This window comes from Chiloscyllium plagiosum, unplaced genomic scaffold (genome assembly GCF_037043375.1).
Source record: "Chiloscyllium plagiosum isolate Xiang-an unplaced genomic scaffold, Cpla_swu_hap1 HiC_scaffold_53X, whole genome shotgun sequence".
NCBI lineage: Eukaryota > Metazoa > Chordata > Chondrichthyes > Orectolobiformes > Hemiscylliidae > Chiloscyllium > Chiloscyllium plagiosum.
The window spans coordinates 27,367,452-27,391,253 of record NW_028270191.1 but is presented as its reverse complement, the minus strand read 5'-3'; the positions used below and the strand labels follow the sequence as shown (position 1 = coordinate 27,391,253).

The window sequence follows — 23,802 nt, the reverse complement described above, 5'->3', positions numbered from 1 at the left end:
GAAAGTACAAACATTTCATTTTTAATGGAATTATTACACAGGTATCTTTTTCAACACTTGCGTCCAGGAATGCAAAACATGTATTTTCATTTATCTATTTTTGAACAAAATAAACACAAATTATGGGTTTAGGGAGGTGATTTTGAATGTAATTTCCACAGGGAAAAAAATCCCTTTCTGTTGTACCATGGTTTCAAAAGTTAAAGAGATTTAATTGTCATTATCATTTGCATGTTCTTTCAACCAAAGCTTTACCTCCCTTCAGAAGCAGCTGAGGAGGGAAAACCTTTATAATTTCTCACATAAATGTTTAATTTTAAAAATTACACTTTACCGTCGGTGCAGTTTAGAGAGTTAATTTTTATTGTATAAATCACTAATTTTAAAAATTAAGGAGCGTCGCTCCGAAAGCTAGTGTGCTTCCAATTAAACCTGTTGGACTATAACCTGGTGTTGTGTGATTTTTAACTTTAAAAATTAAAGTTGTCTTTCAGTGCAATGGAGGAGGGTAAATTTTTCACATAAATCTCTAATTTTAAAAATTAATTTTGCCTTCAATGCAGTTGAGAGGTAAAAGTCTTTTTAATTTAAAAATCTCTACTTTTAAATTTAAACTTATTTCATCGGTACAGTTTAGGAGGGTAAATCCACATTATTTTTATATAAATCACTATTGTTTTAAAAAAAAACAAATTTTCTACAATGCAGTGAAGTAGGGCAAATCTATACAATTTTTATTTAATCCTTAAATTTCAAAACATAAACATTTTTTCAGCGCAGCTGAGGAGGGTAAATCTATAACACTTTTCATATATCTCTTTAATTCTAAAAAATAAACTTTTTACTGTCAGTGCAGTTTGGAGGGTAATTTTTAAATATCAATAATTAATTTTAAGAATTAAACACTTTCTTTGGTATGATTGAAGAGGGTAAATCTATATAAAATCTATACGTAAAGCTTTTTAAAATAAACTTTACCATCAGTGCAATTTAGAAAGTAATTCTTTAAATAGAAATCACCAATTTTCAGGACAGTTGAGGAGGGGTAGATATATCTATATATTTATACAAATCTCTAATTTTAAAAATTAAACTTATTTAGTGCAATGTTAATTTATTTCCTGAAGATCTCTAATTTTACAAAATAAACTTTACCTCCAGTGCTGTTTAGAGGATAGTTTTTGTTTCATATAGATCACGATGTTTAGGAATTACGTACTGTCTCCGGTTCAGTTCAGGAGGATCTATCTATCTATCTATCTATCTGTCTATCTATCTATCTGTCTATCTATCTATCTGTCTGTCTGTCTGTCTGTCTGTCTATCTGTCTATCTATCAATAACTTTCTAATTTTACAAATTAAACATTTTTTCATAAAGACCTCTAATTTTATAAAGTAAACTTTACCATCAGTGCAGTTTAGAGGGAAATCTATTTTCTTAATGATATAAAGCACTAATTTTAAAAATTAAACTTTTCTTCAGTACAATTGATGAGGGTAAATCTTTTTTTTTACATAAATCTCTAATTTTAGAAAAATTAACTTTTCCTTCAGTACAGTTTAGCAGGGTAAATCTACATTAATTTTTAAATAAATCACTAATTTTAAAACAATAAACTTTTTACTTCAGCACAGCCTGAGAAGGGGAAATCTGTATATCTTTTTATATGTATCTTTAGTTCTAAAAAATAAACTCTACCTTCAGTGCAGTTTTGAGAGTAAAATCTTTCTTTCATATAAAAATCTCTAATTTTAAATTTAAACTTTTCCTTTGGTGCAATAGACTAGGGTAAATCTATATATTTTATATAAATGTCCAATGTTAATTAAATTTGTCCTTCAGTTCATTTAGGGGTGGATAAATCTAGATAATTTTATTAGTATAAATCTCATATATATATATATTCAGTGCAATTGAGAGTATATGTATATATTTCTTTTTATATAAATATCTCATTTTAAATTTAAACTTTTCCCCTTAGTGCGGCTGAGGGGGGCAAATCTATATTTTTATATTAAATAGTGCAGTTTAAAAAAGTGCAGTTGAGGGTAAATCTAAGTTTTTAAGAAATATGATCATCTAAATTTAAAAGTTAAATATTTTCTCAGCGCAGATTAGGAGGGTAAACCTACTTAAATTTTTATACAATTTTTTTAAAAAACGAAACATTTTCCTCAGTGCTGTCTAGGAGGTCAATCGACAGAATTTGTTTCAGATTTAAAACCAACACATTGCTAATTTATTTTCGATGTAATTTGTCTGTGGGCGAGAGATGGCGGTGAGTTGCTGAGAAAATAGGTCGAGGATTTTTTTTTTTATAAAAAAAACCTTACATTTATAAAGAAAACACCCTTTCTGAATTAAACGGGGGAAATCCAGGATGACTTTGCACTGTTCCCGGTCTCCCTCTCAAATCGCCCCAAACCCTGCCTCCTTGATAGGATTTTAAAAGGGTTAAAACATAGGGTTCCCTACCACCTCCCTCTCTCTCACGCACATACCATAAATAAATCAAATTGCATTCCTTTTGTTTTTAAAGCAACTTATTTTCTTTCCACGCAGTAAAATATGAAAATAGCCCAAATCCCCAACACAGCTGCATCAATGCAGAATTTTAGATGATTGTCCCCAACCAATATCTCTCTCCCTCTCTCTCCTTTCCCTCAACATTTACAGAGACATCCACGTTTTGTTCTCTGGTTTCCCCACATATTTATCTGTTTTTTTTTTAGAAAGATAATTGTAACAGAAATAAACCTTGTTTGGTTTCACCGCTCCTGGGAAGAAACCACAGTCTCTGTCCGTCTCTGTCTGGGATTGTACATTTCAGTCCCGGTTCTCTCTCTCTCTCTCTCTCTCCCGTTTGTAAAATAAGGAACAAACCTGGGATTTGTCTGTTTGGATTTATCCCTCTCGTTGGTCATTGTTTACTGTCCTTAACTCTGTCCAACCCCTGCCTCTGTCTCTCCCCTCTCTCTTTCTCTCTCTCTCTCTGGCTTCCTTCCTCATTCACTCCCTATCCCTCTCTCTCTCTCTATTCTCCGCTCCTCCCATCTCTCCCCCTCTGTCTCTCTCCCTCTCTGTCTCCATCTCTTTCTCTCTCTCTGTTGCCTTCGCTCCCTGTCCCTTTGTCTATCCTTCTCTGTTTTTCTCTCTCCCTCTCTCTCTCTCTCCTCTGCCCCATCCCTCTCTCCCTCTACACCTCTCCCTCTCCCCCCTCTCCTCTGCCCCATCCCTCTCTCCCTCTACACCTCTCCCTCTCTTCCTCTGCCCCTCTATCTCCCCTCTGTCCCATCCCTCTCTCTTTCTCCCTCTACACCTCTCCCTCTCCCCCTCTCTCCTCTGCCCATCCCTCTCTCCCTCTGCACCTCTCCCTCTATCTCCTCTGCCCCACCCCTCTCTCCCTCTGCACCTCTCCCTCTCCCCCTCTCTCCTCTGTCCCATCCCTCTCTCCCTCTGCACCTCTCCCTCTCTTTCCTCTGCCCCATCCCTCTCTCCCTCTACACCTCTCCCTCTCTCTCCTCTGTCCCATCCCTCTCTCCCTCTGCACCTCTCCCTCTCTTCCTCTGCCCCTCTCTCTCCCCTCTGTCCCATCCCTCTCTCCTTCTCCCTCTACACATCTCCCTCTCCCCCTCTCTCTGTCCCATCTCTCTCTCCCTCTCCACCGCTCCCTCTCCCTCCTTTGCCCCATCCCTCTCTCCCTCTGCTCCTCTCACTCACTCCTCTCCATCCTCTCTCCCTCTGCCTCTCCCTTTGCCCCTCCCTCTCTCTCTCCCTCCTTTCTTCTCTCCCTCCATCCCTCTGCCCTCACTCCTTCTGTCCCTATCTCTCTGTTCCCTCCCTCACTCCCTCTGTCCCTATCTCTCTGCCCCCTCCATCTCTCTGCCCCCCTTCCCTCTGCCCCACCCTCTCCTTTTGCCCCTCCATCTCTCTCTCCCTCTCTCTCCCTCTCTCTCCCCATCCTTCCAATCTCTCCCTCTCCCACTGCCCCTCTCTCTCTCTGTCCCTATCTCTCTGCCCCCTCCATCTCTCCCTCTACCCCCTCTGCCTCTCCCTTTGCCCCTCCCTCTCTCCCTCCTCCCCCTCTCCCTCTCTCTCCATCTCCCTCCCTCTCTCTTTCCCTCTCTCTCCCTCCTCCCCCTCTCTCTCCATCTCCCTCCCTCTTTCCCTCTCTCCCTCCTCCCCCTCTCTCCCTCTCTCTCTCCTACCCCCCCCCCCCCCCCCACTCCTCCACCTACTCCCAGTTGCTCCCCGACTCCCTGTCTGACCATCCGGGCTTTTCCTCCTCCTCCTCCCTCTGGTTTCCTGGGGGATGGGAAGATCCCACAGACAGCAGGTGGCCACTCGGCCCGAGCTGGGGATGCAACCCTGCTAGCACCAGCCTCTGTCTGTCTCTCTCTCTCAGAGAGGGAGAGGGAGAGAGGGAGAGAGACAGAGAGAGAGAGGGAGAAAGACAGGGAGAGAGAGAGACAGAGATAGAGGGAGAGAGACAGAGAGAGGGAGGGAGAGGGAGAGGAGAGAGAGAGAGACAGAGAGGGAGAGGGAGAGAGACGGGGGGGGGGGGGGGTAGAGAGAGGATGTGTGGAGTTAAATGTTTTTTTTAATTGGCACTGTTTATCTGTTAAGTTTGAGTTTGAGAGGGAGTGGAATGAGGGGGATTTCCCTTAATTAGACAGAAGGCTGTCCCGAGAGCAGGGGATGATGTGCCCTTTTATCACCAGCGCTCTCTTGTGATCTTCTGCACCAGTTACAATTCCAAAAATCTCTATTCATGGCTGGTTGAGAATTGAGATACCATCTCCCCGCTACAGGAAGGATGTTGTGGAAGGGGTTCGGAAAAGATTGACAAGGATGTTGGAGGGTTTGAGCTACAGGGAGAGGCTGGACAGGCTGGGGCTGTTTTCCCTGGAGCGTCGGAGGCTGAGGGGTGACCTTATAGAGGTTTATAAAATCACGAGGGGGCGTGGATAGGGTAAATAGACAAGGTGTTTTTCCCTTGGGGTGGGGGAGTCCAGGACTAGAGGTTTATAAAATCATGAGGGGGCGTGGATAGGGTAAATAGGCAAGGTCTTTTAACCCCTGGGGTGGGGGAGTCCAGAACTAGAGGTTTAAGGTGAGAGCAGGGAAAGGGACCTGAGGGACAACTTTTTCCCCCCAGAGGGTGGTGCGTGTGTGGGAGGAGCTGCCAGAGGAAGTGGTGGGGGCTGGTACAATGACAACATTTAAAAGGCACCTGGACGGGGGACAGGAACAGGAAGGGTTTAGAGGGAGATGGGCCGAGTGCTGGGGAATGGGGACTGGATTAGGTTAGGGATATCTGGGTCAGCATGGACAAGATGGACTGAAGGGTCTGTTTCCGTGCTGCACATCTCTATGGCGCTCTAACACTCTACCCCCCCCACTATATGTGTGTGTGTGTGTTTTGCTAGGCAGGGTCTAAATTGGGAATGTTGAGATGGAGAGCGAGAGAGTTTTTTTCTAACTTGCAAACTGCTATTTAACTGACGTGACAATTGTCACAAAACTAGTCCCTTTTTTTCCCCCTAAAAGCTGTTTATTGGCTCACTGTCCTTGATTCTTTTCAGCGGGTGATAAACCAGGCTGGGCTCCGATCAGCCTGGTTTGGTGCAGAGACAAAAAGGATTTTGAGAGGCCTTTTGTTTATATGTAAACAGATAGACTTCGGGCCAAAGTGGTCAGATTTTTAGAAGTGACCAGTATAAAGAGAAGAGAGTGGTCAGCTCTCCAGCGGAGCTGAGCAGTTTTATGTTCAGTCCTGAACTGGGATGTTCAGCAGGGAGCTGGGTGGAAACTCTCTCTCTCTCCCTTTCCTGCCCTTCAACCCCAGCCTGTAAGCCTGTGCTCCACGGTGGCTCAGCGGTTAGCACTGCTGCCTCACACGTCCCAGGGTTCGATTCCAGCCTTGGGTGACTGTCTGCGTGGAGCTTGCACATTCTCCCCGTGCCTGCGGGGAGTTTGCTGTGGTTTCCTCCCACAGTCCAAAGATGTGCAGGTCGGGTGGATTGGCCGTGCTAAAATTGCCCAGAGTGTTAGGTGCATTAGTCGGAGGGAAATGGGTCTGGGTGGGTTACCCTTTGGAGGGTTGGTATGGACTGGTTGAGCCGAAAGGCCCGTTTCCACACTGTCGGTAATCTAATCTTATACTGGTGTTTAAGGGAGTTTGGTTATTGGGACGGTTATGTATATTTGGAACAGCATAATTATATCTAGCTTGGATAGACTGAGTTCTGTAGGGGCTCTTTATTCTGCTCTTTGTGCGTCATTGTGTAACTTTGTGATTGAACTTTTGTCTGCTTTAAAATCTAGTAGCCAAATTGGCTAACTTAATCCGGGTAATTTTCGCTGTACACTTTCTAAACCAAATTGCACAGTTACGTCTAGGGCTGCCTACTTAAGAATGTTTTGAGAGGTCTGGCCTAGTCCATAACACAACTCTGTGGTTTTAAGGGGTGCATTTAATCGTGGTTCATTTCAAGAGAGAGATGGAACAAGAGGTGACAAGCTGATAGAACATAGAACAGTACAGCACAGAACAGGCCCTTCAGCCCACGATGTTGCGCCGACCACTGATCCTCATGCATGCACCCTCAAATTTCTGTGACCATATGCATGTCCAACAGTCTCTTAAATGTCCCCAATGACCTTGCTTCCACAACTGCTGCTGGCAACGCATTCCATGCTCTTACAACTCTCTGTGTAAAGAACCCACCTCTGACATCCCCTCTATACTTTCCTCCAACCAGCTTAAAACTATGACCCATCGTGTTAGTCATTTCTGCCCTGGGAAATAGTCTCTGCCTCCAACCAGCTTAAAACTATGACTCCTCGTGTTAGCCATTTCTGCCCTGGAAATAGTCTCTGGTTATCGACTCTATCTATGCTTCTAATTATCTTGCATACCTCAATTAGGTCCCCTCTCCTCCTCCTTTTCTCCAATGAAAAAAGTTCGAGCTCAAAGTCTTTTCTTTCCTAAAGTTGGAACAATAGAAGCAGCCTGGCTGGGTGTGACCAGCTCTCACAGTCCAGAGTTTTTAGGGTTTTTTCAGCTTTTAAATTCAACAGAAGCTGCTGGACTCTTGAAGAAATAGATGCTATTATTTTCCCTCTCTCAATTGGCTCAAAGGGTGGTGGTGGAGGGTTGTTTTTCTGACTGGAGGCTTGTGACCAGTGGAGTGCCACAAGGATTGGTGCTGGGTCCACTGCTTATCATCATTTATATAAATGATTTGGATGGGAGCATAAGAGGTATAGTTAATAAGTTTGCAGATGACACCAAAATTGGTGTAGTGGACAGCGAAGAAGGTTACCTCAGATTACAACAGGATCTGGACCAGATGGGCCAATGGGCTGAGAAGTGGCAGATGGAGTTTAATTCAGATTAATGTGAGGTGCTGCATTTTGGGAAAGCAAATCTTAGCAGGACTTATACACTTAATGGTAAGGTCCTAGGGAGTGTTGCTGAACAAAGAGACCTTGGAGTGCAGTTTCATAGCTCCTTGAAAGTGGAGTTGCAGGTAGATAGGATAGTGAAGAAGGCGTTTGGTATGCTTTCCTTTATTGGTCAGAGTACTGAGTACAGGTGTTGGGAGGTCATGTTGCAGCTGTACAGGACATTGGTTAGGCCACTTTTGGAATATTGTCTGAAATTCTGGTCTCCTTTCTATTGGAAAGATGTTGTGAAACTTGAAAGGGTTCTGAAAAGATTTACAAGGATGTTGCCAGGGCTGGAGGATTTGAGTTATAGGGAGAGGCTGAACAGGCTGGGGCTGTTTTCCCTTGAGCATCGGAGGCTGAGGGGTGACCTTATAGAGGTTTATAAAATCATGAGGGGCATGGATAGGATAAATAGACAAGGTCTTTTCCCTGGGGTCGGGGTGTCCACGACTTGAGGGCATAGGTTTAGTGTGAGAGGGGAAAGATATATAAGGGGCAACTTTTTCACACACAGGGTGGTGCGTGTATGGAATGAGCTGCCAGAGGAAGTGGTGGAGGCTGGTACAATTGCAACATTTAAGAGGCATCTGGATGGGTGTATGAATAGGAAGGGTTTGGAGGGATATGGGCCGGGTGCTGGCAGGTGGGACTAGATTGGGTTGGGATACCTGGGTCAGCATGGACAGATTGGACCGAAGGGTCTATTTCCATGCTGTACATCTCTATGACTCTACGTGCTGGCAGGTGGGACTTGATTTAGTTTGCTAAATTGGAAGGTTGAAACTGGGATAAGGTGGGGGGAGGGGAAATGAGGAAACTGGTGAAGTCCACATTGATGCCCTGGGGTTGGAGGGTCCTGAGGTGGAAGATGAGGTGTTCTTCCTCCACGCATCTGGTGGTGAGGGAGTGGCGGTGAAGGAGGCCCAGGACCTGCATGTCCTTAGCAGAGTGGGAGGGGGAGATGAAATGTTGGGCCACAGGGCGGTGGGGTTGATTGGTGCGGGTGCCCCGGAGATGTTCCTTAAAGTGCTCTGCGAGTAGGCGTTCAGTCTCCCCAATGTAGAGGAGACCGTATCGGGAGCAACATACACCGTAAATTACACGTGTGGATGTGCAGGTAAAACTTTGATGGATGTGGAAGGCTCCTTTGGGACCTTGGACGGAGGTGGGGGAGGAGGTGTGGGCACAGGTTTTTCAGTTCCTGTGGTGGCAGGGGAAGGTGCCAGGATGGAAGGATGGGTTGTTGGGTGGGGGGGGGGGTGTGGACCTGACCAGGTAGTCACGGAGGGAATGGTCTTTGCGGAAAGCGGGTAGGATGGGGAGGAGAATACATCTCTGGTGATGGGGTCTGTTTGTAGATGGCAGAAATGTGCTCAAAATATTTTAAGAATATGTGAGCCCATCCTTTTTTTTAATGCACATTCTCCCCATGTCTGCGTGGGTTTCCTCCAGGTGCTCCAGTTTCCTCCCACAGTCTCCCTATCGGAAAGATGCTGTGAAACTTGAAAGGGTTCAGAAAAGATTTACAAGGATGTTGCCAGGGTTGGAGGATCTGAGCTACAGGGAGAGGCTGAACAGGCTGGGGCTGTTTTCCCTGGAGCGTCGGAGGCTGAGGGGTGACCTTATAGAGGTTTACAAAATTATGAGGGGCATGGATAGGGTAAATAGGCAAAGTCTTTTCCCTGGGGTCGGGGAGTCCAGAACTAGAGGGCATAGGTTTAGGGTGAGAGGGGAAAGATATAAAAGAGACCTAAGGGGCAACTTTTTCACACAGAGGGTAGTACGTGTATGGAATGAGCTGCCAGAGGATGTGGTGGAGGCTGATACAATTGCAACATTTAAGAGGCATTTGGATGGGTGTATGAATAGGAAGGGTTTGGAGAGATATGGGCCGAGCACTGGGAGGTGGGACTAGATTGGGTTGGGATACCTGGGTCAGCATGGACGGGTTGGACCGAAGGGTCTATTTCCATGCTGTACATCTCTATGACTCTACGTGCAGGTCAGGTGGATTGGCTATGCTAAATTGCCCATAGTGTTAGGTGCATTAGTCAAGAGGGAAATGGGTCTGGGTGGGTTACTCTTCGGAGGGTCAGTGTGGACCTGTTGGGCCGAAGGGCCTGTTTTCACACTGTAGGGAATCTAATCCAATCTAAAGGCAGATGTGGAGTGGGTGTTTCAGGTGTGATGCAGCTGGTCAAACCACTCGGCTTTAAGCAAAACAGAATTTATGTAAACGCTACAGTTGAAACACAAACAGAGGAGATCAGAATTTCGAATAATTTATCTATTGGAAAATGTAACCAATCAGACACAGCAGCTAAACTAAGGAGCTGTTCCCAATCCAGTAACTTCCTGTAAACACACCCCTTGGCAAAAAGGTAAATTTGAAACATCGATTCTTACGGAGGCAGGAGAGATTTCAGAGAGGCAGGTCAGTCAGGAATCATCTGCTGAAGCTTGGAAGCCTTTCTGCATTGTAACAGCGAGAGGCTGCTGCAGCTAAACCAAGGCAGAACCAGCCACACCCCCTGGCCCTTGTTAAACTGGCCTCGTTCCAGACTCCTCAGCATCTCTGCCTTTATTACACCCCCATTTTAAAAAAAAAAATACGCGTGGACAAAATAACCTTGTTAAGGTGAAAGCGTTGTTGCAATGTTACTACACTCCCCTCTGCCTGTTACTGATTAAAAACCTCACTCTCGAACAGACTGAGCATCCCAGCCTCGACATCCCCCTGCGGGAAAGTATTCACTCTTTCCCCTCCCCTCAGAAAGAGAAGCAGTCCCTCCCCGTCTCTGTCTTCACCCCTCACTCTGAGTTGACACCCTCTGCTCCTAGACTCTCAAAGGGGGAAGCACGCTCTCCACATCTTCCCCCCATCGAGTCCCCCCCCCCTCTTCCCGTGAATCTCCTATGTTTTAATAAAGGTCATCCCTTGTTCTTCTGACCTTCCGACGAGTACAGGCCCTACATTCTCCCTCATCAGATAGACCCTCCATCCCTGGGAGCCTCCTCTGGACTGCCTTCGGTCTATCTATGCTTGGATACGGGGCCCCTGCTGTTCATGGTCTCCCAGCTGTGTTCTGACTGGCGCCCTGTACAGCTTTAACAAAACTCTCACCTGTTCTCTCATTGGAGATGGTAACCCCCAACACCAGATGTTGATATATGGGGAAGTGAGAGATTCAGTGACGGTAACACTATTGAACATAAAGGGGGCGATGGTTAGATTCTCTCTCTCTCGTTGGCGACGGTAACCCCCAGGATGTTGATAGTGGAGGAGGGGGATTCAGTGACGGTAACACCATTGAACATCAAGAGGGCGATGGTTAGATTCTCTCTCTCGTTGGAGGTGGTAACCCCCCAGGATGTCGATGGGGGGTGGGGGAATTCAGTGACAGTAACACCATTAAACGTCAAGGGGTCGATGGCTAGATTCTCTCGCTTGTTGGAGACAGTAACCCCCAGGATGTTGATAGTGGGGGAAGGGGATTCAGTGACGGTTACACCATTAAACAAGGGGGCGATGGTTAGATTCTCTCTCTCTCGTTGGCGACGGTAACCCCCAGGATGTTGATAGTGGAGGAGGGGGATTCAGTGACGGTAACACCATTGAACATCAAGAGGGCGATGGTTAGATTCTCTCTCTCGTTGGAGGTGGTAACCCCCCAGGATGTTGATGGGGGGTGGGGGAATTCAGTGACAGTAACACCATTAAACGTCAAGGGGTCGATGGCTAGATTCTCTCGCTTGTTGGAGACAGTAACCCCCAGGATGTTGATAGTGGGGGAAGGGGATTCAGTGACGGTTACACCATTAAACAAGGGGTCGATGGTTAGGTTCTCTCTCTTGCTGGAGATGGTAACCCCCAGGATGCTGATGGGGGGGTGGGGGTTTCAGTGACGGTAACGCCATTGAACGTCAAGGGGTTAGGGGACAGGGAAGGGGTGGGCTTGAGGAAGAATGTTGGGAGTTGAGGGGTTGGAGTGTTCTGGACAGCCCTCCCCCACCCCCCAACTGAGTCTGATTACACCCCCTTCTCACCCAGACCCCTCTAACTGGAGCCTGAGAATCATACTTCCCACCTTTACTCACCCTGTCCCTCTCCTTGCGTTCTCTCTCACTGTGTTACTGTCGATTTGTTTGTGTGTCTTTTAATGACTCGTTATATCTCTATCTCTTTCTTTTCCATTCTGTTCATCTTTGTTGCTCTCTTTTTACATCTCAGTCTCTCCCTCTTTCCCCTTCTCTCTCTCCCTTCCTCCCTCTCTGTTGCTCTCTTTATGTTTCTGTCTCTCTTTTCTCTATCTCTACTACACATTTTTTTTCTTTCCCTCTCTCTCTCCATACCTCTCTGTTGCTCACCTTTGTTCTCTCCCCTCCCCATTTTGTTCTGAGTCCATAGGTGTGCGGGTTAGGGTGGAATTGGCCGTGTTAAATTGTCCCCGCAGTGCCCAGGGATGTGCAGGTTAGGGTGGGATTGGCCATGCTAAATTGTCCCGTAGTGCCCAGGGATGTGCAGGTTAGGGTGGGATTGGCCGTGTTAAATTGTCCTGTAGTGCCCAGGGATGTGCAGGTTAGGGTGGGATTGGCCGTGCTAAATTGTCCCATAGTGCCCAGGGATGTGCGGATTAGGGTGGGATTGGCCGTGCTAAATTGTCCCGTAGTGCCCAGGGATGTGCAGGTTAGGGTGGGATTGGCCGTGTTAAATTGTCCCCGTAGTGCCCAGGGATGTGCAGGTTAGGGTGGGATTGGCCGTGCTAAATTGTCCCGTAGTGCCCAGGGATGTGCAGGTTAGGGTGGGATTGGCCGTGTTAAATTGTCCCCGCAGTGCCCAGGGATGTGCAGGTTAGGGTGGGATTGGCCGTGTTAAATTGTCCCGTAGTGCCCAGGGATGTGCAGGTTAGGGTGGGATTGGCCGTGTTAAATTGTCCCGTAGTGCCCAGGGATGTGCGGGTTAGGGTGGGATTGGCAGTGCTAAATTGTCCCCATAGTGCCCAGGGATGTGCAGGTTAGAGTGGGATTGGCCGTGCTAAATTGTCCCCATAGTGCCCAGGGATGTGCAGGTTAGGGTGGGATTGGCCGTACCAAATTGTCCCATAGTGCCCAGGGATGTGCAGGTTAGGGTGGGATTGGCCGTGCTAAATTGTCCCCATAGTGCCCAGGGATGTGCAGGTTAGGGTGGGATTGGCAGTGCTAAATTTTGGACGTCACCAGTTTCCTCGTTTCCCCTTCCCCCACCTCACCCCAATTCCAACCTTCCACCTCAGCACTGTCATGTCCTACCTGCCTATCTTCCTTCCCACCTATCCACTCCACCCTCCTCTCTGACCTATCACTTCCATCCCCACGCCTATTCACCTATTGCACTCTATGCTACTTTCTTCCCATCCCCATTCCCCTCTCATTTATCTCTCCACCCGACAGGCTCCCTAGTCTCTATTCCTGATGAAGGGCCTTTGCCCAAACCGTCGATTTTCCTGCTCCTCGGATGCTGCCTGACCTGCTGTGCTTTTCCAGCACCCCACTCCAATCTGGACTCTGGTTTCCAGCATCTGCGGTCCTTGTTTTTACCGTGCTAAATTGTGCCCGTAGTGCCCAGGGATGTGCCCGTTGCGGGAGGGTGCTGACTACCCAGGGGTGGTGGGGGGGGGGGTGGGAGAAATGCTTTTCGTCGGAGGGTCCTGATGGGGTAAATAGCCTCTTTGCACACCGTAGGGACTCCCTGAAGTTCTAGGAAGGTGGACATCCTCACGAGGTCACAGCACCTCACCCGTGACAGAGAGATTTGATGACAGGAACATGCTCACAATGAGACAGTATTTCATGGCTGCATCCTTACAGAAATAAAGACAAACATCACGTTTGGTTGCAATGCTGTGATACAACATTCCCCTCAGGTTATTAATTACACTGAATTACCTCACACTTATGAGAAGATTCAGCTTATTAGATTCCTAGAGTGTGCAATTAGATGCTCTGTCTTTAATCTATTGCGCTGGGGAGCCAATATTCCATATTTCCTCTTCTGAAGTGTTGACTTTGCACCCATCCATTAGGTTTTATTACCCAGACTCAAGGGTCATTAATGTAATCAAAAGCGAATTGAGTGGGCGGACTCTTCCGAACTGTCCCAATTTGCAATCACCAATGACAGCACCGTCCAAGCCCAATCCACTGAGCAGGAGTAGGGCAGCAGATACACGGGAACACCATAATCCCACCAACACTTGCACATCCCTTGGTCCATAAGCGCTGCATCCCAGTCCTCCGTGATAGCGCTAAACATGTTGGTCTCCAACACACCTTCCTGTATCGCTGAATCCCACAGACTCACCAAACCTTCCCCCTCCCCCCACCCCCCCCAACTCTCCCGCTGAAGATATTTCAGAGAGAGAGAGAGAGAGAGAGAGAGAGAGAGAGAAGGGTTGTTTTTCAGACTGGAGGCCTGTGACCGGTGGAGTGCCACAAGGATCGGTGCTTTTCATCATTTATATAAACGACTTGGATGTGAACATAGTGGGTATAGTTAGTAAGTTTGCAGATGACCCCAGAATTGGAGGTGTAGTGGACAGCGAAGAGGATTACCTGTTTACAACAGGATCTGGACCAGATGGGCCAATGGGCTGAGAAGTGGCAGATGGAGTTTAATTCAGATAAATGCGAGGGGCTGCATTTTGGGAAAGCAAATCTTAGCAGGACTTATACACTTAATGGTAAGGTCCTGGGGGGTGTTGCTGAACACAGAGACCTTGGAGTGCAGGTTCATAGCTCCTTGAGAGTGGAGTCTCTGGTAGACAGGATAGTGAAGAGGCGTTGGGTATGCTTTCCTTTATTGGTCAGAGTATTGAGTACAGGGGTTGGGAGGTCATGTTGCGGCTGTACAGGACATTGGTTAGGGGCCCCTGTTGGAATATTGTGTTCAATCCCGGTCTCCCCGCTACAGGAAGGATGTTGTGGAAGGGTTCGGAAAAGATTGACAAGGATGTTGGAGCGTTTGAGCTACAGGGAGAGGCTGGACAGGCTGGGGCTGTTTTCCCTGGAGCGTCGGAGGCTGAGGGGTGACCCTATAGAGGTTTATAAAATCACGAGGGGGGCGTGGATAGGGTAAATACCTGGGGTGGGGGAGTCCAGAACTAGAGGGGGGAGGTTTAAGGTGAGAGGTGGAAAGGGGCAACTTTTTCCCCCAGAGGGTGGTGCATGTGTAGGAGGAGCTGCCAGAGGAAGTGGTGGGGGCTGGTACAATGACAGCATTTAAAAGGCCCCTGGATGGGGGACAGGAACAGGAAGGGTTTAGAGGGTGACTCTGACTAATGCACCTAACACTATGGGCAATTTAGCATGGCCAATCCACCTGACCTGCACGTAGAGTCATAGAGACGTACAGCATGGAAATAGACCCTTCGGTCCAACCCGTCCATGCTGACCCAGATATCCCAACCCAATCTAGTCCCCACCTGCCAGCACCCGGCCCATATCCCTCCAAACCCTTCCTATTCATACACCCATCCAAATGCCTCTTAAATGTTGCAATTGTACCAGCCTCCACCACTTCCTCTGGCAGCTCATTCCATACACGTACCACCCTCTGTGTGAAAAAGTTGCCCCTTAGGTCTCTTTTATATCTTTCCCCTCTCACCCTAAACCTATGCCCTTTAGTTCAGGACTCCGCCACCCCAGGGGGAAAAGACTTTGCCTATTTACTCTATCCATGCCCCTCATAATTTTGTAAACCTCTATAAGGTCACCCCTCAGCCTCCGACGCTCCAGGGAAAACAGCCCCAGCCTGTTCAGCCTCTCCCTGTAGCTCAGATCCTCCAACCCTGGCAACATCCTTGTAAATCTTTTCTGAACCCTTTCAAGTTTCACAACATCTTTGTGAGAGAGACAGAGACACACACAAAGAGGGGGAGGGGGGGGGGGGAAGAGAGAGAGACAGAGATGGACAGGGGAAGAGAGAGAGAGCGAGAAAAAGACAGAAAAGACAGAGAGAGGGAGAGAGAAAGACGGACAGAGAGAGTGAGAGAGAGAGAAAAAAAAGACAGATAGACAGAGAGGGAGAGAGCGAGAAAAAGACAGAGAGGGAGAGAGCGAGAGCGAGAGAAAAAGACAGAAAGGACAGACAGACAGAGAGGGAGAGAGAGAGAGACGGACAGAGAGACAGACATGGACAGAGAGAGAAGAGAGAGAGAGAGAGAGAGCGAGAGAGACGGACAGAGAGAGAGAGCGAGAGAGACGGACAGAGAGAGAGTGTGTGTGTGTGTGTGTGTGTGTGTGTGTGTGTGTGTGTGTGTGAGAGAGAGAGAGAGAGAGAGAGAGAGACAGAGACAGAGACTTTACGGGCTGTCGCACATGAACAGCAAGAGGCCATTCAGCCCGTCTTCGCTATCAGCCTCTTGCTCCTCCCTTCCCCCCTCCCCTCTCACTCACCCCTCCCTCTCTCCCTGCCTAACTCGACGTTACAAACCCAGACAAAACCCGCGGCCCTCCTGGTTAACCTGCCCCCCCCCCGTTATGGGGAGAATAAGGCACCAAACGTTTCAGGAGCGAGCGTTAGTTTGGAAGATGTGTTGATTTCAAGGCAAGACTGTGTGTTTATTATTTTTTAAAAATCTGTACATGATTGGATTCTGGGAGGGAGTACACATTCCCTCTCCCTCTCTCCCAGAAGGTAAGAAAACAGAGCCAGGCAGTTGGATCTGACAGAGATTTTCATAACAAGAAGTTCTCACAGACACAGATGTTCGGAGTGGGCTGATGTTAGTCTGATAATTTTTCCCAAGTAGGGTTCCCATTGCTGTCCCTGTCAAACACTCCCACTGACAGGGGCAGCACGGGGTTAGATACAGGGTAAAGCTCCCTCTACACTGTCCCCCCCCCCATCAAAAACTCCCAGGGACAGGGGCAGCACGGGGTTAGATACAGGGTAAAGCTCACTCTACACTGTACCCCCCATCAAAAACTCCCAGGGACAGGGGCAGCACGGGGTTAGATACAGGGTAAAGCTCACTCTCCATCATCGTCCCATCAAACACTGCAGGGAGAGGGAGAGGCAGAGTAAAGTGTTTCGTAAGGAGTAAGCTTATCCAGGTGAAATTTCTAAGGCTGAAAAGTAATTGGACATACATTGAAATTTGACATGCTTGTAGTGAGACCTACCTCAGAGCAATATCTTTTCCCTCACCCTCTTGTAGGAGCATCAATATTGTATTCTCTCTCTCTCTAAACTCATTCCCAGCTGAGAGAATTCGGACTTGGGATAAAAAGGAGGGTGGCATGGCAGAGTTTACATAAAACTTGGAGATGAGGGGGAAATGAGCTCTTTCTGAGGGGAGGGTACCAAAACAGTGAATCAGCTGAATTCAGTCCCTCCCCCGACACTAGATGGTGAGTCGAAGATGAAGTTCAAAGTTTTTACAATCAGAAACGGGTCGCGGGGTTACAGGGATGGGGGAAGGTAAGCACAGAGAGCTCGATGGGCAGAACGGGCTGCCCTTGCCTCCAGATCCTCTCAGCTTAATATCAGAATATAGCTTATCACAAGCAGGAGCACACAGACACAGAGACACACGTGCGCGCGCGCACACACAGGGAGAGAGATATGCACAGAGACTGATACACGTGCACACATAGATGTGCGCATACATACGCACACACATGGAGAGAGAGATGTGCACACACTGACTGAGACACGCGCGCACACACACAGATGTGCTCTCACACACGTGGGGAGAGAGATATGCACAGAGACTGAGACACGCGCACATGTACACACACACACATACAACACACGTGGATACAGAGATACACATACACGGAGAGATATGCACAGACAGACATGCGCACAAAGGCAGGCACAGAGACACACGCAGATATAATGACACGCATGCACACACAGATACAACACAGGTGGATACACACACACAGATACGATACACGTGGATACACACACACAGATACGATACACGTGGATACAGACACACACACAGACGATACACGCGGATACAGACACACACACAGATACGATACACGCGGATACAGACACACACACACAGATACGATACACGTGGATACAGACACACACAGTTACGATACACGCGGATACAGACACACACAGTTACGATACACGCGGATACAGACACACACAGTTACGATACACGTGAATACACACACACAGATACGATACACGTGAATACACACACACACAGATACGATACACGTGAATACACACACACAGATACGATACACGTGGATACACACACACACAGATACGATACACGTGGATACACACACACAGATACGATACACGTGGATACACACACACAGATACGATACACGTGGATACACACACAGATACGATACACGTGGATACACACACAGATACGATACACGTGGATACACACACACACAGATACGATACACGTGGATACACACACACACAGATACGATACACGTGGATACACACACACACAGATACGATACACGTGGATACACACACACACAGATACGATACACGTGGATACACACACACAGATACGATACACGTGGATACACACACACAGATACGATACACGTGGATACACACACACACACATACGATACACGTGGATACACACACACACAGATACGATACACGTGGATACACACACACACAGATACGATACACGTGGATACACACACACAGATGATACGATACACGTGGATACACACACACAGATGATACGATACACGTGGATACACACACACATACGATACACGTGGATACACACACACATACGATACACGTGGATACACACACATACGATACACGTGGATACACACACATACGATACACGTGGATACACACACACACACATACGATACACGTGGATACACACACACACAGATACGATACACGTGGATACACACACACACAGATACGATACACGTGGATACACACACACAGATGATACGATACACGTGGATACACACACACATACGATACACGTGGATACACACACATACGATACACGTGGATACACACACACATACGATACACGTGGATACACACACACATACGATACACGTGGATACACACACATACGATACACGTGGATACACACACATACGATACACGTGGATACACACACATACGATACACGTGGATACACACACATACGATACACGTGGATACACACACATACGATACACGTGGATACAGACACATACGATACACGTGGATACAGACACATACGATACACGTGGATACAGACACACAGATACGATACACGTGGATACACACACACAGATACGATACACACGGATACAGACACACACACAGATACGATACACGCGGATACAGACACACACACAGATACGATACACGCGGATACAGACACACACACAGATACGATACACGCGGATACAGACACACACAGATACGATACACGCGGATACAGACACACACAGATACGATACACGCGGATACAGACACACACAGATACGATACACGCGGATACAGACACACACAGATACGATACACGCGGATACAGACACACACACAGATACGATACACGCGGATACAGACACACACAGATACGATACACGCGGATACAGACACACACAGATACGATACACGCGGATACAGACACACACTGATACAATACACGCAGATACAGACACATACGGATACAATACACGTGGACACACACACACACACAAACACAGATACGATACACGTGGATACAGACACACAGATACGATACACGCGGATACAGACACACACAGATACGATACACGCGGATACAGACACACACACAGATACGATACACGCGGATACAGACACACACACAGATACGATACACGCGGATACAGACACACACAGATACGATACACGTGGATATACACACACACACAGATACGATACACGCGGATACAGACACACACAGATACGATACACGCGGATACAGACACACACAGATACGATACACGCGGATACAGACACACACAGATATGATACACGCGGATACAGACACACACAGATACGATACACGCGGATACAGACACACACAGATACGATACACGCGGATACAGACACACAGATACGATACACGCGGATACAGACACACACAGATACAATACACGTGGACACACACACACACAGATACGATACACGCGGATACAGACACACACAGATATGATACACGCGGATACAGACACACACAGATACGATACACGCGGATACAGACACACACAGATACGATACACGCGGATACAGACACACAGATACGATACACGCGGATACAGACACACACAGATACAATACACGTGGACACACACACACACAGATACGATACACGCGGATACAGACACACACAGATATGATACACGCGGATACAGACACACACAGATACGATACACGCGGATACAGACACACACAGATACGATACACGCGGATACAGACACACAGATACGATACACGCAGATACAGACACACACAGATACGATACACGCGGATACAGACACACACACACAGATACGATACACGCGGATACAGACACACACAGATACGATACACGCGGATACAGACACACACAGACGATACACGCGGATACAGACACACACACAGATACGATACACGCGGATACAGACACACACACACAGATACGATACACGCGGATACAGACACACAGATACGATACACGCGGATACAGACACACACACAGATACGATACACGCGGATACAGACACACACACAGATACGATACACGCGGATACAGACACACACAGATACGATACACGCGGATACAGACACACACACACAGATACGATACACGCGGATACAGACACACACAGATACGATACACGCGGATACAGACACACACAGACGATACACGCGGATACAGACACACACACAGATACGATACACGTGGATATACACACACACACAGATACGATACACGCGGATACAGACACACACAGATACGATACACGCGGATACAGACACACACAGATACGATACACGCGGATACAGACACACACAGATACGATACACGCGGATACAGACACACACAGATACGATACACGCGGATACAGACACACACAGATACGATACACGCGGATACAGACACACACAGATACGATACACGCGGATACAGACACACACAGATACGATACACGCGGATACAGACACACACAGATACGATACACGCGGATACAGACACACACACACAGATACGATACACGCAGATACAGACACACACACACAGATACGATACACGCGGATACAGACACACACACACACAGATACGATACACGCAGATACAGACACACACACACAGATACGATACACGCAGATACAGACACACACAGATACAATACACGTGGACACACACACACACACATACGATACACGTGGATACAGACACACACAGATACCTGCCTTCCTGCATTCTTATTTAGTTTAGTGTCAGCCACAAGGGCCTTTCATTCAGCAGCCGGGAAGCGACAAACTATTTGCAAGTGAGTCGGTCACCACAGAGAACTTGGGGGGGGGGGGGGGGGTCGGGGGAGGGGTGTGGTCACTGATCAAACTGAATCGGGTAAAGAATCAGAGGGTCGCGGGGTTGCTGGTGGGGATGGGGGTGAGGTGAGGAGGAGAATTAGTGGTGGGAGTTATTGCGATCCTGGAACCCGCTGTCCGAGAGTGGGGGGAGGTGGGAAGTGGGGGAAGGGGAGTGGAGGCAGATTCTGTCGTGACCCACCAAAAGGGGGTGGGTGGGGGGGTTTACAGAGAAACTTTCCGTTGAGTTCGGTTGTGAGGGGGGTGCGGGGAGTTGCAGAGAAGGGCAGTGAGGGGCAGTTTTGGATCAGTGGGGGGAGGTGGTGGGCAGTCAGTGGGTCAGGGTCAGAGGCAGAGCTGGGGTTAAAGGTCAACAGCGACTGGGGCAGGGATGGGGAAGGGGTCACAGGTCAACAGGGGTCAGGAGGACTCACGAGGGTCTGTGGGGGGGGGGGCCCTGAGGTAGTCGGGCGGGGAGGAGGTAGTGGCGGGGGGGGGGGGGGAGAACAGAGAGTGGTCAGGGTTCAGCCGGGGGTCGCAGTCGATGGTCAATAGGGCCAGGGTCAAAGGTCAGCGGGGTCAGGAAGGGAACAGGGTTCAGTTTGGGCATGGGGTCGAAGGCTGGCAGGAGAACAGGTTTCAGTTTGGGGATGAGGTCAAAGGTCAGAAGAACAGGTTTCAGCTTGAGGGTGGGATCAAGGGTCAGGAGGAGAACAGGATCCAGCCAGGGGTGGGGGTTCAGCAGGGGTCGGGTGGGGTCAGGGGTCAGCATGACACCAGGCTGAGGGTCGGCAGAGGTTGCCAGTGGATCAGGGGTCAGCAGGGCACCAGACTGTGGGAGGGGAGGGGTCGCCGGAGGGGGTCAGGGGTCAACAGGGCACCGGACGGCGGGTGGGCAGGGGGTCGCCAGGGGGTTAGGAGTCAGCAGGGCACCGGGCGCCGGGTGGGCAGGGGTCACCGGAGGGTCGGGGTTAGCAGGGCACCGGGCGGTGGGTGGGCAGGGGTCGCCGGAGAGTCAGGGGTCAACAGGGCACCGGGCGGTGGGCAGGCAGGGGTCGCCGGAGGGTCAGGGGTTAGCAGGGGGCACCGGGCGGTGGGGCAGGCAGGGGTCGCCAGGGGGGTCAGGGGTCAGCAGCAGCCGGGCGACCCCCAGCTCCCGCAGCCGGGCGGCAGCCGCCTCCTGCCAGCCCCGGTTGGCCCTGGGGTTGCGGGGCGAGGGGTGGGGAAGAACCACCACCCGGACGGGGGCCTCCGAGGCGGCCAGCGCCCGCCTGGCCCTCTGCTCGGCCAACCTGCCGACGGCGAGCACGGTGCTGACCCCCAGCAGCCGCACCACCCTGGCCAGGGAGGCGCCCGCAGGCCTCCAGCAGCTCCTCCCGGGGCCCCGCGGGCAGCTCGGCCGGGGTCAGGTTACGGCCCGAGGCCCCCAGGAAGGCCAGCGGGCACAGGTTGTGGACGAAGCAGCGGCGGAAGAGCGGGGCTGGGCCCGCGGGGCCGCACAGCGACCGGAACAGGCCCCAGAAGCGGGCGCCGCTCACCTCGGAGCGGCCCGCACCGCAGTCCCAGCACCGGCCTCCGGGGGTGCTCCCGAGGGGGCCGCGAGACGGAGGCCAGCGCCTCACCCAGGCCCAGCCAGTCCCTGACGCTCTCCAGCTCCCCGAACGGAACCTGCAGGCGGTGGGGGGGGGGGGGGGAACAGAGAAGGTGAGCGAGCGGTCAGAGTGTGACGGGGACAGTGAGAGGGCGAGAGTGAGTGTGAGAGTGAGTGTGAGAGTGAGTGTGTGAGAGAGTGTGTGAGAGAGTGTGTGAGAGAGTGTGTGAGAGAGTGTGAGTGTGAGAGAGTGAGAGTGTGAGAGAGTGAGAGTGTGAGAGAGTGAGAGTGTGAGAGAGTGAGAGTGTGAGAGAGTGAGAGTGTGAGAGAGTGAGAGTGTGAGAGAGTGAGAGTGTGAGAGAGTGAGAGTGTGAGGGAGTGAGAGTGTGAGGGAGTGAGAGTGTGAGGGAGTGAGAGTGTGAGGGAGTGAGAGTGTGAGGGGAGAGAGTGGTGAGGGAGAGAGTGTGAGGGAGAGAGTGTGAGGGAGAGAGTGTGAGGGAGAGAGTGTGAGGGAGAGAGTGTGAGGGAGAGAGTGTGAGGGAGAGAGTGTGAGGGAGAGAGTGTGAGGGAGAGAGTGTGAGGGAGAGAGTGTGAGGGAGAGAGTGTGAGGGAGAGAGTGTGAGGGAGAGAGTGTGAGGGAGAGAGTGTGAGGGGAGAGAGAGTGAGAGAGAGTGAGAGAGAGTGAGAGAGAGTGAGAGAGAGTGAGAGAGAGAGTGAGAGAGAGTGAGAGAGAGTGAGAGAGAGACAGAGAGAGAGACAGAGAGAGAGACAGAGAGAGAGACAGAGAGAGAGACAGAGAGAGAGACAGAGAGAGTGAGAGAGACAGAGAGAGTGAGAGAGACAGAGAGACAGAGAGACAGAGAGACAGAGAGACAGAGAGACAGAGAGACAGAGAGACAGAGAGACAGAGAGACAGAGAGACAGAGAGACAGAGAGACAGAGAGACAGAGAGACAGAGAGACAGAGAGACAGAGAGACAGAGACAGAGACAGAGAGACAGAGAGACAGAGAGACAGAGACAGAGACAGAGAGACAGAGAGACAGAGACAGAGAGACAGAGAGACAGAGAGACAGAGACAGAGAGACAGAGAGACAGAGAGACAGAGAGACAGACAGAGAGAGAGACAGAGAGAGAGACAGAGAGAGAAAGAGAGAGACAGAGGGGGGAGGGAGGGGGAGACCGACCGGGGGAGACCGACCGGGGGAGACGC

At 49.3% G+C, this 23,802-nt stretch overlaps 1 protein-coding gene across 1 annotated transcript in view; it reads right to left on the bottom strand.

Moving 5' to 3' along the window:
* Positions 1–20,593: 20,593 nt before the first annotated feature.
* LOC148134710 (single-strand selective monofunctional uracil-DNA glycosylase) overlaps positions 20,594–23,802 on the bottom strand; it is a 34,223-nt gene continuing 31,014 nt past the window's right edge. Inside the window, 3 exon segments of the mRNA XM_087985502.1 lie at positions 20,594–22,348; positions 22,350–22,550; positions 22,552–22,668. Coding sequence (XP_087841628.1) covers positions 22,067–22,348; positions 22,350–22,550; positions 22,552–22,668 — 600 coding nt within the window. The 3' untranslated portion in view covers positions 20,594–22,066.